The sequence below is a fragment of the Phascolarctos cinereus genome, unplaced genomic scaffold (genome assembly GCF_003287225.1).
Source record: "Phascolarctos cinereus isolate Bilbo 61053 unplaced genomic scaffold, phaCin_HiC Scaffold_1;HRSCAF=81, whole genome shotgun sequence".
NCBI lineage: Eukaryota > Metazoa > Chordata > Mammalia > Diprotodontia > Phascolarctidae > Phascolarctos > Phascolarctos cinereus.
The window spans coordinates 167,854,631-167,870,484 of record NW_027555514.1 but is presented as its reverse complement, the minus strand read 5'-3'; the positions used below and the strand labels follow the sequence as shown (position 1 = coordinate 167,870,484).

The window sequence follows — 15,854 nt, the reverse complement described above, 5'->3', positions numbered from 1 at the left end:
AGTTTCTAAGACCAGATTTAAACTCTGAAGATGAGTCTTCCTGATTCCAGGCCTGGCACTCTACCCACCACACCACCTAGCTGGTCCTACAAAACTTTAAATTGCTAGGCCCTGGGCAAGGAGAGGAAAGTCTGAACCAGAAGCCTGAAATGGAAGGCAGTTCAAGGGGCCTTACACCTTCCTTGGGCATTCTCAATAGTTTCATATCCTCTTTAATTCTCTCTTCAAAGTTTTTTTCAACTCCCCCTCAAACTACTTGTTTATTTGTTGACTATTAGTCTTGTGCTGATATTGCATATTTAGCCTAAATAAAGTTTATCATTTGAATTGGGCTACATGCCCAAGCAACCTCAGAAGACCCGATCCCAGCACTGTTGTGGGGCCAGATTCCTCCTTGACATCCTGGCTTCATCTGAATTTGAGGGGCTTGGCTATTTGAAGCCCTAGAAAAAAGTGCTTTTCTAATGAGGTTTCTCCCTTTAATTATCATTCTGTTCACTAGATGTTAACATCTTATTAACATGTTATTATTTCATTATCTCCATTATCTACTCTTTGCTTTCTATGACTGTATCAACTACAGAAGAACAAATCCCGCCCCCCCATATGTACATATAAGCATATAAAACAATTCCTAATAACCCCCATAAGAACCTGCCCTTATAACAAAAATAACAAAATGAGCCGACACTTTACTTATCTGCCTCGTTCCACACCTGTATTCCATCACTTCTCTACCAGGAGAAGGAAGGAACGTTCCACCATCAGTCTTCTAGAGTTCAAACTCCTTTTAGTGGTATATTCCATTAAATTATTTTGCAAACAACTATATATGTTGTTCTCTTTATTGTTTACTTTGCTTACTGTCAGTTCATCAAGTCCTTGAAAGTTTCTCTGAATTCCTCATATTTGTCATTTCTTATGGTGAAATGTATTACATTTATATGTAATATAAATCTGCCTAGCCACAATTTGTTTAGCTGTTCTTTGGCTAACTGCCATTTTGTTTCTAGGTTTTTTGCTACTACTAAAAGTATTCCTATGTTTATTTTGTTATATGTAAGAAATTTCCATTTGTCTATAAAATCCTAAGGTTTTTGCCAAATAGTACTGTCATCATGTATTAACAGTTCAGTCATTTTTCTAACATATTTGTAAACTGTTTTCCAAACTAGTCAGACCAAATCAGAGCTCTACACCTCCAACCCTGTTTCTATTTTCTGTCATCTTTGTCAGTTTGCTAGGGGTGAGATGTTTACTCAGAGTTGTTTAGCTTGTTTTTCTTTTATTAGTGCCAAAGTTTGCACTTTTTCTCATCCACTATGTGCCAGGCACTGTGCTTAGGGCTGGGGATACAAAAAAACATGGAACATAGTCCCTACTCTCCAGGAACTCAGTCTAAGGAGGGAGACAGCATGCAAACAACTATGTACAAACCAGACATATACAAGATAAACTGGAGACAATCAACAGAGGGAAAGGACTAACATTAAGGAGAGCTGGGAAAGGCTTTTTGCTGAATATTTTAGATGAGACTTGATGGAAGTCAGGGAAGCTGTGAGGTACATGGGGAACATCATATGAAAATGCCTAGATTCAGGAGACGGAAGTGTTACACATGAAAACAGCAAGGAAGCCAGTGTTAATGAATTACAGAGCATGTGGGGGGCTGGGGGGGAAGACATAAGGAGTAAGAAGACTTGAAAGTTAGGAAGGGGCAAGATTATGGAGGGCTTTAAAAGTCAGAGTATTTGATATTTGATCCTAGAAGCAACATGGACCACTGAAGTTGATGGGGGGGGAGGGGAGAGAAGTACCACAGTCAAATTTGTACTTTAGGAAGATAATTTTGATAGCTGAGTGGAGGACTGACTGGAGTAGACAAAGAGTTGAGGCACAGAGACCAACAAGCAGGCTATTTCAATAAGTATGAGGGATTTACCAAAGTGATGGCAGTATCATAGGAGAGAAGAGACGTTACGAAGGCAACTGACTGGATTGAGGGGAGGTGGGTAAGCATGATGAGTGGAGGATGACATCTAATTTGGGAGCCCAGGCGACTCCGAGGTACCCACTGTAGTAAAAGGGAAGTTAGGAAGAGGGGAGAGTATGGGGGGAAAGATAATGAATTCTGCTTTGCACATCTGAGTTCAGGATCTCAAACATCCATCCAGTCAGTCAATCAATAAACACTGATTAAGGGCCTACTACATGTCAAGCATGTGCTAAGCACTGGGGACACAAAGAAAAAGCACGTAATCTAATGGGGAACATCCAGTTCAAAATGTCCAACAGTCAGGCGGAAATGCAATTCTCAGAGGTTAAGGACAGAGAAATAAATTTGAGGATCATACGTTGTTGCTCGTCTTTCACTCTCATAGAGGGCCAATGACATCAAGAGGGTAACGTCTTGACTTGCATGTGAAGGCAGAGCTGTGCAAAGTCATCGGCCTCACTTTCTCCTCCAAAGTCATCTGAGTCCAGTGGTATGACAAAAACCAAGACAACTGGTGATGGCCCAGTGGAAAATCACATGCACAGAGATAATTGTTGAAACCATAAGAGCTGATGAGATCATCCAGTGAAATAGTATGGAGGGAGAAGAGAAGATGGCCTTGGGGGACAGCCACAGTTAACAGGCAGGATCTAGATGACGATTCAGCAAATGAAACTGAGGAGTAAATCAGACAAGTGGGAGAAGAACCAGCAGAGCAGTGTCACAAAAACCTAGACAGCAAGCGTATCAGACAGAAGAGTATCAAAGAGAAGAGAATGATCAACAGTGTACAAGGCTGCAAAAAGGTCAAGAAGGATAAGACAGAGAAAAGCCCATTGGATTTGGAAAATAAGAGATCATTAGTAACTCTGGAGAGAATAGTTTCAGTTGAGAAATGAGACTGAAAGCCAAACTACAGAGAACTAAAAAGGAAGTGAGTAGAGGCATTTGATTGTAGACAACCTTTTCTAGGAGATAAACCAGAAAAGGGAGAAAAAATAAAGGATCATAACTAGCAGGGATGGATGGATCAAGTTGTGGGGGTTTTGAGGATGGGTAAGACAAGGGCAGGGAAGTAGCTTCCCATCTTCTACAGCAGATTTGCTCTTGAAATATCCCACTTTTTCTCAAATCTTCAACTTTAGCTTTATCAACTTTACCTATCAACTTCTTCCTTCCATAGTGCCTTCAAACCCAAGTCTCCTTCATCCTTAAGAAAACCTTCACTGAACCCTATCATTCCTTTAAACTAGAGTTCTATTTCCTAAAAAAAGATGCCTACACTGGCAGCCTCCACTTCCTCTCCTCCCATTTACTCTACAACCCTTTGCAATTTGGCTTACAACTTCATTCCTCAACTGAACCACAGATCTCTTAATGACAAAACTTGCTTTTTGTCTTAACCTTTCTTGACCACCCTCTCTCTCCACCCTGGACATTTTCTCTTGGTTTTTCTCCTATTTATTTAACTACCCCTCAGACTCCTTAACTGACTCATCATTAATATCACACACCCAACTGTGAGTGTTCCCCAAAGTTCTATCCAAGGCCCTCATCTCTTCTCCCTATATATTCTCTCTCTTGGTGACTTCATCAACTTCCAGTAGTTTAACTATCATCTCTGTGCAGAAGACTCTCAGATCTATCTATCTATCTATCTATCTATCTATCTATCTATCTATCTATCTATCTATCTATCTATCTATCTATCTATCTACATATACAATGCTGGACATTCCAGAACCATGTTAAACTCAGTAAGTCCAAAACTGATCTTTCCCCTCAAAACCTTCCTCTCTTCTAAAATTTCCTATTTCGGTCAAAGGCACTGTCTTTTCAGCCTCCCTGGTTTCTAACCCTAACATTATTCTGGACTCTGTATTCTTCCTCACCCAACATATTTAATTTGTTGCCAAATCCTCCTGCTTCTACCCTCACATTTCTTACAACTGACCCCTTTTTATTCACACAGCTACATTTTGCACTCATCACCTATCATCTAGATTATTGGAACAGTCTCCTAATTTTTCTCCCTCCCTTGTCTCTTACCACTTTAGTCCATCCTATACTGCTGCCAGAGTAATTTTCTTTAAACACAGATCTCACCATGTCACTTCTCTATTCAATCAATTCAAGTGGCTTCTTCCTGCTTCCAGGATAAAATATAAACTCCTTTGCTTAGCTTTTGAAGTCCACACAATCTGATCATAACCATTAGGCTCATTGGACCCTGCTCCCCACCCTGCATTTTTGGATCCATCCAAAATGATCTTCTCTCTGCTGCTCTCTCTTAACATTTCATCTGTGTCTTTGAACTGGTCATGCCACATGCCTCAAATGTACTCCTTCCTTAACTCCCCTCAAAAGGTCCCTCTTTGCTTAAGACATAGCTTAAGCATTCTGGATGGCACCTTTCCTGATCCCCAATTATTGGTGCCTTTTCTCCCAAAATACCTTCAATTATTTTGTGTACATTTGTATTTATTAACTTTATGCTTATGTATGTCTATGTATATATATAAATGCATGTGTATATGCCTGTGTGTGTGTGTGTATATCTATGTACATAGATATACACACACACACACACATATATATATGTACACACGTACATATGTTATTTCCCCTATTAGAATATAAATTCCTTGAGAATAAGGATTATTTTCCTCTTTGTACTTGTATCCCTAATACCAAGCACAGTATCCAGAACATCACTGGCATTTAACAAATACTTTTTGACTGATTGATATCCAAGACCATAAATGAGCCATGAGGATGAATTAGACTCTCTTCTTCATTCCTTTCTTCCTCCACGTACTCAGTCAATGGTAGCAAACTGAACAATAATAATAACAATAACAACAACAACAACAATAATAAACATTTATATAGCACTTTGTTGTTTGCAAAGTGCTTTATTTATGTTATCTCATTTGCTCCTCTCAACAAATCTGGCAAGTAGGTACTATTATTATCCCTATTTTACAGATGAGAAAACTGAAGCTGAGAGAGTTTAAGTGACCCAGCCAGGGTCATACAGTTAAGTGTTTGAGGCAGGATTTGAACTCAAGTCTTCTTGACTCCAATCTTAAAAACAAAAAGCTGAACAGTCTAGACTAGAGGCATCACACATGCTCCAGGAGGCTGCATACTCAACTCTCTCAAAAGTGTCCAAAGCAGATGAAAATTTAACTGGGAAATTATTTAACAAAATAAATAAAAACACAATAAAACATGGCTATCATTACATTTTAAAACTAAGTCAATATGCAGCCTGCAGGGATCCTTATGTATAGATCAGTAGCCTCTGTTTTTATTTGAGTTTGATAACATTGGTCTAGACTCCATAAATACTTTTATTCATGGTTGTCATTTATCACATATATGAATCTTTAGGTATAGCAAACTCTAAGCAAAGAGTGCAATCTGTCCTTTTGCCTGCAGGTGTCCCTACGAGACCATGAGTTCATGTTCACTGTAGGAATGACCAATTGGAAGTTTTAAACAAAGGAAAAGAAAGAATAAAGAGCCATTAATTAAAGAAATAACCTAAGGTCAATGTATTGGTTGAAAGCCATTTGACAAGTCTTTGATTTAAACAACTTTCATAAAACAACTTTGTAAAAAATCTAGAATGTTTTTAGAAACCTGGTTAAACATGTGTGCATATACACCCGAGCACACACATACATACATACATACACGAAGACACACACATATGTAAAATAACATTTGAGTTAATGTGAAACTGGGCATTGTTGTCACTCCTTGTAATAAATACCAGTAGTCTTCTTTATTAATCTAGCTTATTCTCAACATTTTTCTAAGCACCATCTGATTTTTAGCAACATACGTATGAGCTCTAAGGAAAAGAGGCCCACGGAAAATCTTCGCCTCTAGGACCTACCTTTATCTTATGAAATTTCATCACTGACACTTTGGCCCAGTTTCCTCCTTAGACTGAGAATACCAGTAATCCAAAATGAGAGAGCTAGAGTGTAGGGCAGATTCAGAGCTGAAAGGGACCTTCCTGGTTACCTATTCCAAGGTCACCACTTTACAGCTGAGGAACCTGAGGACCACAGTGGTAAAGGGGCTGCCTAGAACTGGTAGACTCCTTCGACATCAGACATCTCTGGCCCCTATGATCATCAACTCTTTAAGCCCCCTGCTCCAATCAACTGAGTATTAGACCAAAGGATGAGAGTTGGAAAGGAATTTCAAAGTCATTCACTTCATTTTAGAGACACAAAGAGATTAAATGACCTGGCCAGTGTCACAGATAATAAGTAGCAGGCTCAGTATTTGAATCCTGGCCATCTAGAGACTCCAAATCCAAAGTACTTTCTACTATGCCATGCTTGCCCTGACCTACTTTTCTCTATCCTAAGCTGACAAAGCTTCAACTTCTACTACTCTAATTCCCAAGATTCAGAACTGCTTTCTGACAGGGTTAAAAGTTCTTTCTCTGCTACTTCATATTGCACAATCTTTCTCATCTGGATCAGTCCTATTCCTCCCTAATTCCTCTCCTTCCATTGTTCTCCCTGGAATCCCAAGTCTATCTTTCACAAACTCTATAAAAGCAATACATCCAGGCTTTATCCCTTTTCTGAACTCTAGATGTGAATTACCGACATCTATCAGATAGCTCTGCCTACATGTCCCATTGGCACCTCCATCTTAACGTGTCCAAACCATTACATTTCCTCCAAAGTTTAAAGGCCTTTCTCTCTCTCTACTTAGAAACCATCAGCTTCTAAAAGTTCTAAGTTTTTTTGTTTTTGTTTTTTAACAATAGCTCCTGTCCCTGGAAGCTCTGAAAGTAGGTTGTTCTAGACCAAATCTTACTCAGGTCAGTCTGGTAGTGAAGACTGGAATGAAATGAGACACTTACAGACCATCTAACACTTAAGAGAATTTATATAGCATTTACATAGCGCCTACCAAGTGCCAGGCATTGTGTTAAGCATTTTATCCTAACAAAAAGTTTACTTAACAATAGCAGGAAAAGGGGGCAGCTAGGTGGCGTAGTGGATAGAGCTCCAGCCTTGGAGTCAGGAGGACCTGAGTTCAAATCCGCCCTCAGACACTTTGACACTTACTAGCTGTGTGACCCTGGGCAAGTCACTTAACCCCAACTGCCTCACCAAAAAGCAAAAAAAAAAAAAAATCCCACAAAAAACCAATAGCATGGAAAGAATACTCCATTTGTTTGAATAGAAACAGTCCTACCTCACCTCCATATGGAAATTAGTATAGAAGGGCATTTTGGATCAGAATGATGTATTGACTCATATGGCGGTGGATATCTGTCAAATCTGAGGCTGTCCTTTTTAGGCCCTAAATGACTCGAAAGTCCCATCAAAGGATGGCACCCTAGTCCCTGGGCCAATCGAGTCTCTTCCAGCCTTTTAGGGTAAAAACTGGCTCTGCCTAATAGATATTGATCCTACCCCCAACATGTGCTGATGGTAAGGGTGATATCATTTGTAAATATGGGTCATTTCTAAGTCCTGGAATACCTATGCTAGATATTAAACATCACAGATATTAAGGATGTTATGTATAGCTATGAGGAAGAAGGAAGAATTATTGTTCCTCCAAAATCCCGTTTCTGTTGAAAGGATCATCATCCTTCCAGCCATCTAGACTGGTGACCTTGGAGTTGTCCTTTACTCTTCCCTTTTCTTCCTCCTCCCCCAACCCCCACAGCCAACATCTCTCAATTTCATTCCCTTCTCTACACTCAACTAGCCTACTGAAGTTTTGTTGTCTATCCCCAGTTGCTTCCTTAAAAATGTTGGTTGAATTAAAATTCCCTTTCAATCTTACGTCTTCTCTTCTCACATTCTTGCCATTCTTTGGTGCTTACAATAAACCATTTCACTTTTCAAGACATTTCATTCCTTGAAAACATCATAGTGTTGATTGTTTCTTCTCTCATGCTTCCTGACACAAATAAGCCAAAAGAGTCAGATACCCCTTAGACCCTACTGCCATTTTTAGATCTTGTCTGTCATCACTCAGCAATCTTTTCTCCTTTGATATTCACTTCATCCATCAATATATCATCTACTAACCTCTCAGTCACTCACTCCTTTCTCAAATTCAATACCTAGTTCACATTTTCATTTTATCCCTAATTTCTGCCAACATACTTAGTAACTTCAATACTCAACGTTCTTTCAACCCCCTGGCCTTAGAATTCATCAAACTCCCCAACTCGCACAATCTACATCTCTCATTCTATATCTTAGTCACTCTAAGGGACAACTCACTGCTTGTATCCTTGCAAACCCCAAGCCTAGATTACTCCCACCATCTCATGGTATAATTTTAATGTATTTACACTTTCCTCTCAAGGTACAGTAAAAACAGTGGTGCATTTAGAGATCTGTAAAATGCCCAGGTTGAGACAAAACCTAGAGAAATAGCATTCTAAACAGATAAAGATGTAGGTTTACAATCAATGATTTACCTTGCAAAGCTGAGTATAATATTACAGAGGAAAAAATAGACCTTTAACACTAGAAGAACTAGATGTGTCAATTGATGCAAAAAATACTATAATTTTACTTAGAAATTAATATTTTCATCCTACTATCTCTATTTTCTTTGCCTTATGGATTAAAAAAAACTGCACTGTATCAATTGATACAGGTTAGTCTGGGTCTTTAAGATATTCTTGAATTCTGGTCCTTCTAGTAGTAATGGAATGGGGGACTTTCAAGTATTCCTCATGAAAAGGCCAGAGCTAAGTAGGATCTTTGAGATATAAACACAAGAGTCAAGAAAAACCTAGAAAAGTATACTTACTTGAGGAACTGAAAGGGGCTATTTAATGATGTCACAGTAATATTCTCATTGGTGGAGAAGAAACAGTTGTCCCTTCAGAATCTTAATGTTTTCAAAAGGTATTGAGGGAATTACTTTAAGAAAAACAAAAGGATCTGGGAATAGGTTGATTTTGTTTTAAGGGTCTTCAGAAAGGAAGAGAATAGAGGACAAACAGAACAAATGAGTAGGAAAAAGAGAAATAAGGGAGTAGAATTTGATACTTTACATAAATGGGGTAAGGGAGAATATACACACATAGAAAAAGAGGGTGTGGGGGAGTAAAAAATCAGATAAGTCTCACTTAGCTGAAGTGGACAAATCAGGGCTGAAATCATACAAACACACCATTTGGTGAAGAAGTACTTCAAACTCAAGGCAAATGAGCAGGAATAAAGAGGAAGAGTTAAGGGGGAGAAAAGAGTAATAAGCAAAACAATCACCCTGATGCTGATGGGGGTGATTAAAATGGGGGAAAAAAAAACTATAATCAAAGGGAGTTCCCATCAATTGGGGAATGGCTGAACAAAATAATTAATGCAGTATGAAGTGAGCAGAACCAGAACAATTTATACAAGATTCATACAAAGACAGCAATGTTGTAAAGAAAAGCAGCTTTAAAAGACTTTAGCACTCTAACACAATGCAATGGCCAACCATCTCTTTGGATGCATCAACGATGAAGCACATCACCCACTTCAAGACTGAGAATTAACAGATTCAAGGTGCAGAAAGAGACATATATTTGCAAACCTGGCCACTGCATGCATGTAATGATTTTTCTTTTCTTCTCTCAGTTTTTGATTTGGTGAGAAGGGTGTTTGAAAGGAGAGGATGAAGTTACCAACAGTGATGCCAAAAGAGAGCCTTTGAAACATTTTTAAATGCACAAAAATATGCAAAAGGAAGTTCAGGAAGATAAAAAGAGAAGCAGGATAGGTTTGAAAATAATGTGGAATTTACTAAATACTTTTTAAAATGTGGTCATGAAATTGAAATTCACAATTTCGTGTACAATCATCTTTGTGTTCTGAATATATAAAAATGATCTTTTTGGTTTAAATTCATAATAAAAAATTAAATTTAAAAATGATATTTAGGTCTTTTCATATAGCAATATTAGTAACATGATGTATATCCTTAAGGAAGTCACTAATTTAACTGGAAGGAAACATTTTGCAGTGCTTTCTGGTACGCCAGTGAATATAAGATTTGTCTTCATATATCTACATCAACCAATCAAAAAAGATTTGTTAAGTATCCTATATGCCAGGTACTGTCCAGAATACAAAGATGAAAATTAAACTGTCCCTGCCATCTAGGAACTTACATTTTATCTAAAAATAACAACACAAAATGCTTATTCAAAATATATGTGAGTATATAGAAAGTACTTTCAGCAACGGGAGGCATTAGCAGCTGGAGCCATAAGAGTACTTCAGCTTAGCTTCCAAGAAACTAGGAATCCTAAGTAGTGTTGAGGAGGGAGTATATTTCCAGGGTTGGAGACAGCCTGTGCAAAACCATGGAGATGGGAAACAACGTGTCTAGTGTAAATGAGACAGTGATGGGGCCAATGTGGCCAGACCATGGAATGCATGAAGAATAAGAATGAAATACATTTTGAAAGGTGTGCAGGAGTCAGAATGTGAGAATGTTTAGGTAGATGGCCATGTGAATGAAGTGAAAGGGACAAATGTTAGATACATTATGGAAACAGACTCAATAAGATTTGGCAATCGATTGGACATGGGGATGGGGGTGGGGAGCAGTTTGAGGAAAAGTGAAGTCTTAAATAAGCTATTTTGATTAAAAAAATAATTATCCTCATAGTTACATAGATCCCACTCAATTAGGGTTAAAGATGTGAGCTGCTTCACTTACAGGCATAGGGACCATAGTGATATTTTTGTTTTCTTTTAAATGTCAGAAAAAATAAGAGGAAAAGTCACAAAGTGGTACATCCAAGGAAAATATTTTTATGTTTCTTCTAATGGAGTATTTTACAAAGTGCTTTACATTGTCATATCTGAACCACACAAGACTGGGAGGTAGGAACTGAAAGTGTTCTCAAACATCATCATATATAATATTCCATTTCTTTCCACTGGGCAATTACAAGGGTGGGTCCCTACACTGGGAATTCTTTCCTCCCATTACCTTTGCCTCACAAAATCCCTAACTTCCTTCTAAGGAAAGTCTAGGTGCCACCACTGCTTGAGACCTTTTCTGATCCCTTCCCCCATTTTAGTTATTTTCTCTTGAAAATCTTTTGAATAAATCTGTACACACTGTATCCTCCAGTAAAATGTAAGCACCCTGAGGGACCACTTTCATTTTTGTATTCACAGTGCTTAACAGAGTAGAGGTTTCACAGATTTTAACTGATCTGAATAACTGCCCTCATTTTACATACTGGGAAACAAAGTCAGAGAGGGGAGGCTCAAGGTCTCACAACTGAACTTGAGGCTGGAACTCCAAGATGGATCTTCTGAGTTTAACTCCAGCGTTCTTTCCACTGCATCATGGTAAAGGTCTTTGAGAGGAAATATGCCAATTAAGAAGTTAAAATAATAACAACATGCACTGGGGATAGTCAGTCTCCTTAATGAATTTGTTGGTAGGCGACACTCATATCCAGACTCCAAAACAGGTGAATTATGCAAATATATCAATAAGTTTAGTACTTTGTAAAAGTGTAAATATCACTGGATTTAATTAGGTTAATTAAATCTGGGGGCAGCTAGATGGCACAGTGAATAGAGTACTGGCCCTGGATTCAGGGGGACCTGAGTTCAAATGGGCCCTCAGACCAAACGCTTGACACTTATTAGCTGCGTGACCCTGGGCAAGTCACTTAACCCCACTGCCTAGCCAAAAAAAAAAAATTAAATCTATGAGTAACATATTTTCAAATGCATCATAACATATCATGCAAGAAAATACTCAGCAAGACTACTGTCATTAGACTACTGCTACTCTTTCTTTTGTCCTCTCTCTACACTGCATGCAGTGAAAAAAGAGAGACTACGGAATGAGAAGGCCTCAGTCTGAGTTCCAGCTTGACCCCTGAGTGACCTCAGAAAAACATTTCACCCCCTTAAGCCACTGTTTCCTCACATGTAAAAATGAGAAAGTTGGACCAGATGACCAGTAAGTTTTCCTTAACCTGGAGAAGACTCTCCTACAATGCTGAATAAGGTTCCTGAAGAAATAACTATCAAATGCCTTATAGAAAACACTTTAGAATATCATTCTTTTAATAAAAGGTACAACATTCCAAGGCATATTACAAAAGGAAATAAAAACAAAGACAAAATTTAAAAATTACACAACTTAAGACACTAATAAATCTGAATGAATTTCAAATATGTTTAAGATATACAGCAGTATTTAAGTAGATTCTTTTGTCTTATGCAAAAGAAGCACCCTAACATGGTAGAGTCATACGTTGTTCTAGAGAACACCAATTTGATGCTTTGACGTTTTAAAGGGCTTTTTACCAATTTCCATCCTCAGGCAAGTTTAGAGATATCCTCATACTGAATACCTTCAACTCTGCGTCCCTTTAAAGGGCCCTAGAAATCAAAAATAAAGTGTAAGCACACATGGAAGAGAAAGATTAAAGAAACAGCAAAAAGAGAGTAAGTCCATCTCCTTCCTTCTCCAACCACCTTAAAATATGTAGTATTAAAACTCACTCGGTGGAAAAAAAAATCTATTAAGTACTTACTATATGCCAGTACTCTGCTAAGTTCTGAGTATACAAATAAAGATAATATGCTTATAAGTATACAAGCTAATCTCAGAGGGAAGGCAGTACGGGGGAGAGCAGAGGGGAAAAAAAGAGAGTAGTCCTGAAAGTAGGTTTTGAACTGAGTTTTGAAGGAAGCCAGGGAAGACAAGAAACAGAATGAGGGAAAGCATTCCAGGCATGGAGGGCAGCTCACAAAGGTCTCCCTTTTTTAAGGAAATGAAGTGTCGTGTTCAAGGAACAGCAAGGTGCCACCAGTGTCCCTGTATCACCAAGTACTTGCTGAGGTTTGATAAAGCGTAAGAAGACTGAAAAGGTAAGCAGAACTCAGGCTATGAAGGACCAGAGAATTTTACCAAACGTTTAAAGAACAACTACTTCCAATACTATATAAATTATTTGGAAAAAATGGGCAAAAAGGACTCCTATCTAATTCCTTTTATGACACAAACAGTGCTGCTATCTAAACCAGGAAGAGTAAAACCCAAGAAAGAAAAATATAGACCAATTTACCTAAATGAATACCGATGCAAAAAAGTTTAAATAAAATACTGGCAAGGAGATTACAGTAATATATAACAAATATCACACACTATGACCATGTGGGATTTATATCAGGAATGCAAAGCTAGTTCAGAATTAGGAAAACTACAACATAATTGACTATATCAATAATAAAACCAATAAAAAACAAATGATTACTTCAATAGATGCAGAAAAAGGTTTGACAAAACAAAATATCCATTCTTATTAAAAAGAGCATAGGAATAATTGGAGCTGACCTTAAAATAAGTAATATTTATCTAAAAATATCAGCAAACATTATATGTAATGGCGATAAGCTAGAAGCCTTCTCAGTATAATCGGGGGTGAAGCAAGGATGCCCATTATCATCACTATTATTCAGTAATGTACTAGAAATTTTAGCTATAGCAGTAAGAGAAGAAAACACATGGAGGATTCTGAAGAAAGTTAACTCCTCCTCTCATTTTACCACTCTACAAACTTATTTCACTGTTATTTCTTTATTCTCTAAATTGTTGTCTTAAAAATCTACATTATAACCCAGCAAAACTGAGTATAATCCTTCAGGGTAAAAAATGGTCATTCAATGAAATAAGGGACTCTCAAGCATTCCTGAGGAAAAGACCAGAACTGAAGAGAAAATCTGACTTTCAAATACAAGACTCAAGTGAAACATGGAAGAGGTAAACAGGAAAGAGAAATCATAAGAGACTCATTAAGGTTGAACTGTTTCCATTCCTGCAGGGAAAGATGATATTTATAACTCATGAGTCCTTTGTCAGTATTAGGGTAGTGGGAGGGGAAAAAAATTATATGTATGTATAAGATAGATAGATAGAGGGCACAGGGTGAGCTGAAGATGAAGGGGTGATATCTGGAAAATAAAATTAAGGGTGAGAAACGATTATACTAGGAGAAAGGGAGAAGTAGAATGGGGTAATTATCTCACATGAAACAGACAAGAAAAGGCTTTTACAATGGAGGGGTAATGGGGGAAGGTGAGAGGGAATGAGTGAATTATATTCTCATAGAATTTGACATAAGGAGGGAATAACATACACAATGGTGTACGGAAATCTACCTACAGGAAAATAAGAGGGGAAGGGGACAAGAGAACAAGGAGTTGATAGACAGAGGGGAGGGCAGATTGGGGGAGGGGATAATCAAAAGCAAACACTTCTGAGGAGGGACAGGGTCAAAAGAGAGAACAGAATAAATGGGGGTTAGGATAGGATGAAGGGAAATACACTTAGTTTTTCACAACAAGACCACTATGGAAGTGTTTTGCATGACTACACATCTATAACCTGTATCAAGATGCTTGCCTTTTCAGTGAGGGTGGGAGGGAGGGAGGGAGGAAGGGAGAAAATTTGTAACCCGAAGTTTTAAAAACACATGTTAAAAATTTTTAGGGGCGGAGCCAAGATGGCAGAGTGAAAGCAGTGACTTGCTTGAGCTCTCCCCCAAACCCCTCCAAATATTCATAAAAAATGGCTCTAAACAAATGCTGAAGCAGCAGAACCCACAAAAAGACAGCGTGAAACAAATTTCCAGCCCAAGACAACCTGGATGATTGATCAGAAAGGTGTATCGCGCCAGGCTGGGAGCACAGTGCAGTGTGGGAGCACAGGCCACAGCAAACCTGGAGCAGGCCTCAGAGGACTGAATCGCGGGCAGCTGTGGAGGTTTCCAGACTCCTCAATTCACGAATGCCAAAGACAACTTAGAAGGTCAGTGGGAAAAGTCTGTTTCTGTCGGTGGTCAGAGAGGAAGGCGGGGTTTCAGCTCCATTCCCCAAGAACGCGGGGCACGCCAGCTGCTTCCCAAGCTTCTGGCCCACTGAGGGGGAATCCAGTGGCTGATCAGAGAGGGACTGCAGGGATCTCTTTGCCAGTGCTGAGGCAGGAATCTCTTGCTTTGCCCGTGTGTGGATCTGGGTCACAGTTCTGGGAGGAGGTGCTGGGGTGAGGAGGAGCGCTGGCGTGGTGGAGCTTGTAGTGGCTGTGGAGAGGAACCCCTCCTCACAGTTAAGGACAGAAAGGAATACTTGTGGTCACAGGCCAGGAAAGGAGTAAACACCTCCCCTTATCATACCACCTTGGAAGAACTGAAAATTTACAGGTCCCTACAAGTATCTCTGAAAACAGCTACAAAACCCCTGAAGCTTGGGACAGTACATCTCCACATTGGAAGCAGACTCTTACCTTAACAAAGAGTTTAAAACTCAAGTAATTGGCTGGGATCATGAGCAAGCAGCGCAAAAAGAGTCAGACTATATTATCTTACTTTGGTGAAAAAGAAGATCAAAATATACAACCAGAAGAAGACAACAAAGTCAAAGCTCCTACATCCAAAGCCTCCAAGAAAAATATGAATCAGTCCCAGGCCTTGGAAGAGCTCAAAAGGGATTTTGAGAAGCAAGTAAGGAAGTAGAGGAAAAACTGGGAAGAGAAATGAGAGTGATGCAAGAAAATCATGAAAAACAAGTCAACAGCTTGCTAAAGGAGACCCAAAAAAATACTGAAGAAAATAACACCTTAAAAAACAGCCTAACCCAAATGGCAAAAGAGGTCCAAAAAGCCAATGAGGAGAAAAATGCCCTAAAAAGAAAATTGGCCAAATGGAAAAGGAAGTCCAAAAGATTACTGAAGAAAATACTTCCTTAAAAATTAGAATAGAGCAATTGGAAGATAGTGACTTTATGAGAAATCAAGACACTGTAAAACAAATCCAAAAGAATGA

At 38.7% G+C, this 15,854-nt stretch overlaps 1 protein-coding gene across 1 annotated transcript in view; it reads right to left on the bottom strand.

Moving 5' to 3' along the window:
- Nucleotides 1–12,072: 12,072 nt before the first annotated feature.
- The window catches only part of KIN (Kin17 DNA and RNA binding protein), a 40,781-nt gene continuing 36,999 nt past the window's right edge, over nucleotides 12,073–15,854 (bottom strand). Inside the window, exon 13 of the mRNA XM_020965059.2 lies at nucleotides 12,073–12,411. Coding sequence (XP_020820718.1) covers nucleotides 12,349–12,411 — 63 coding nt within the window. The 3' untranslated portion in view covers nucleotides 12,073–12,348. The remainder of the gene's footprint in view (nucleotides 12,412–15,854) is intronic.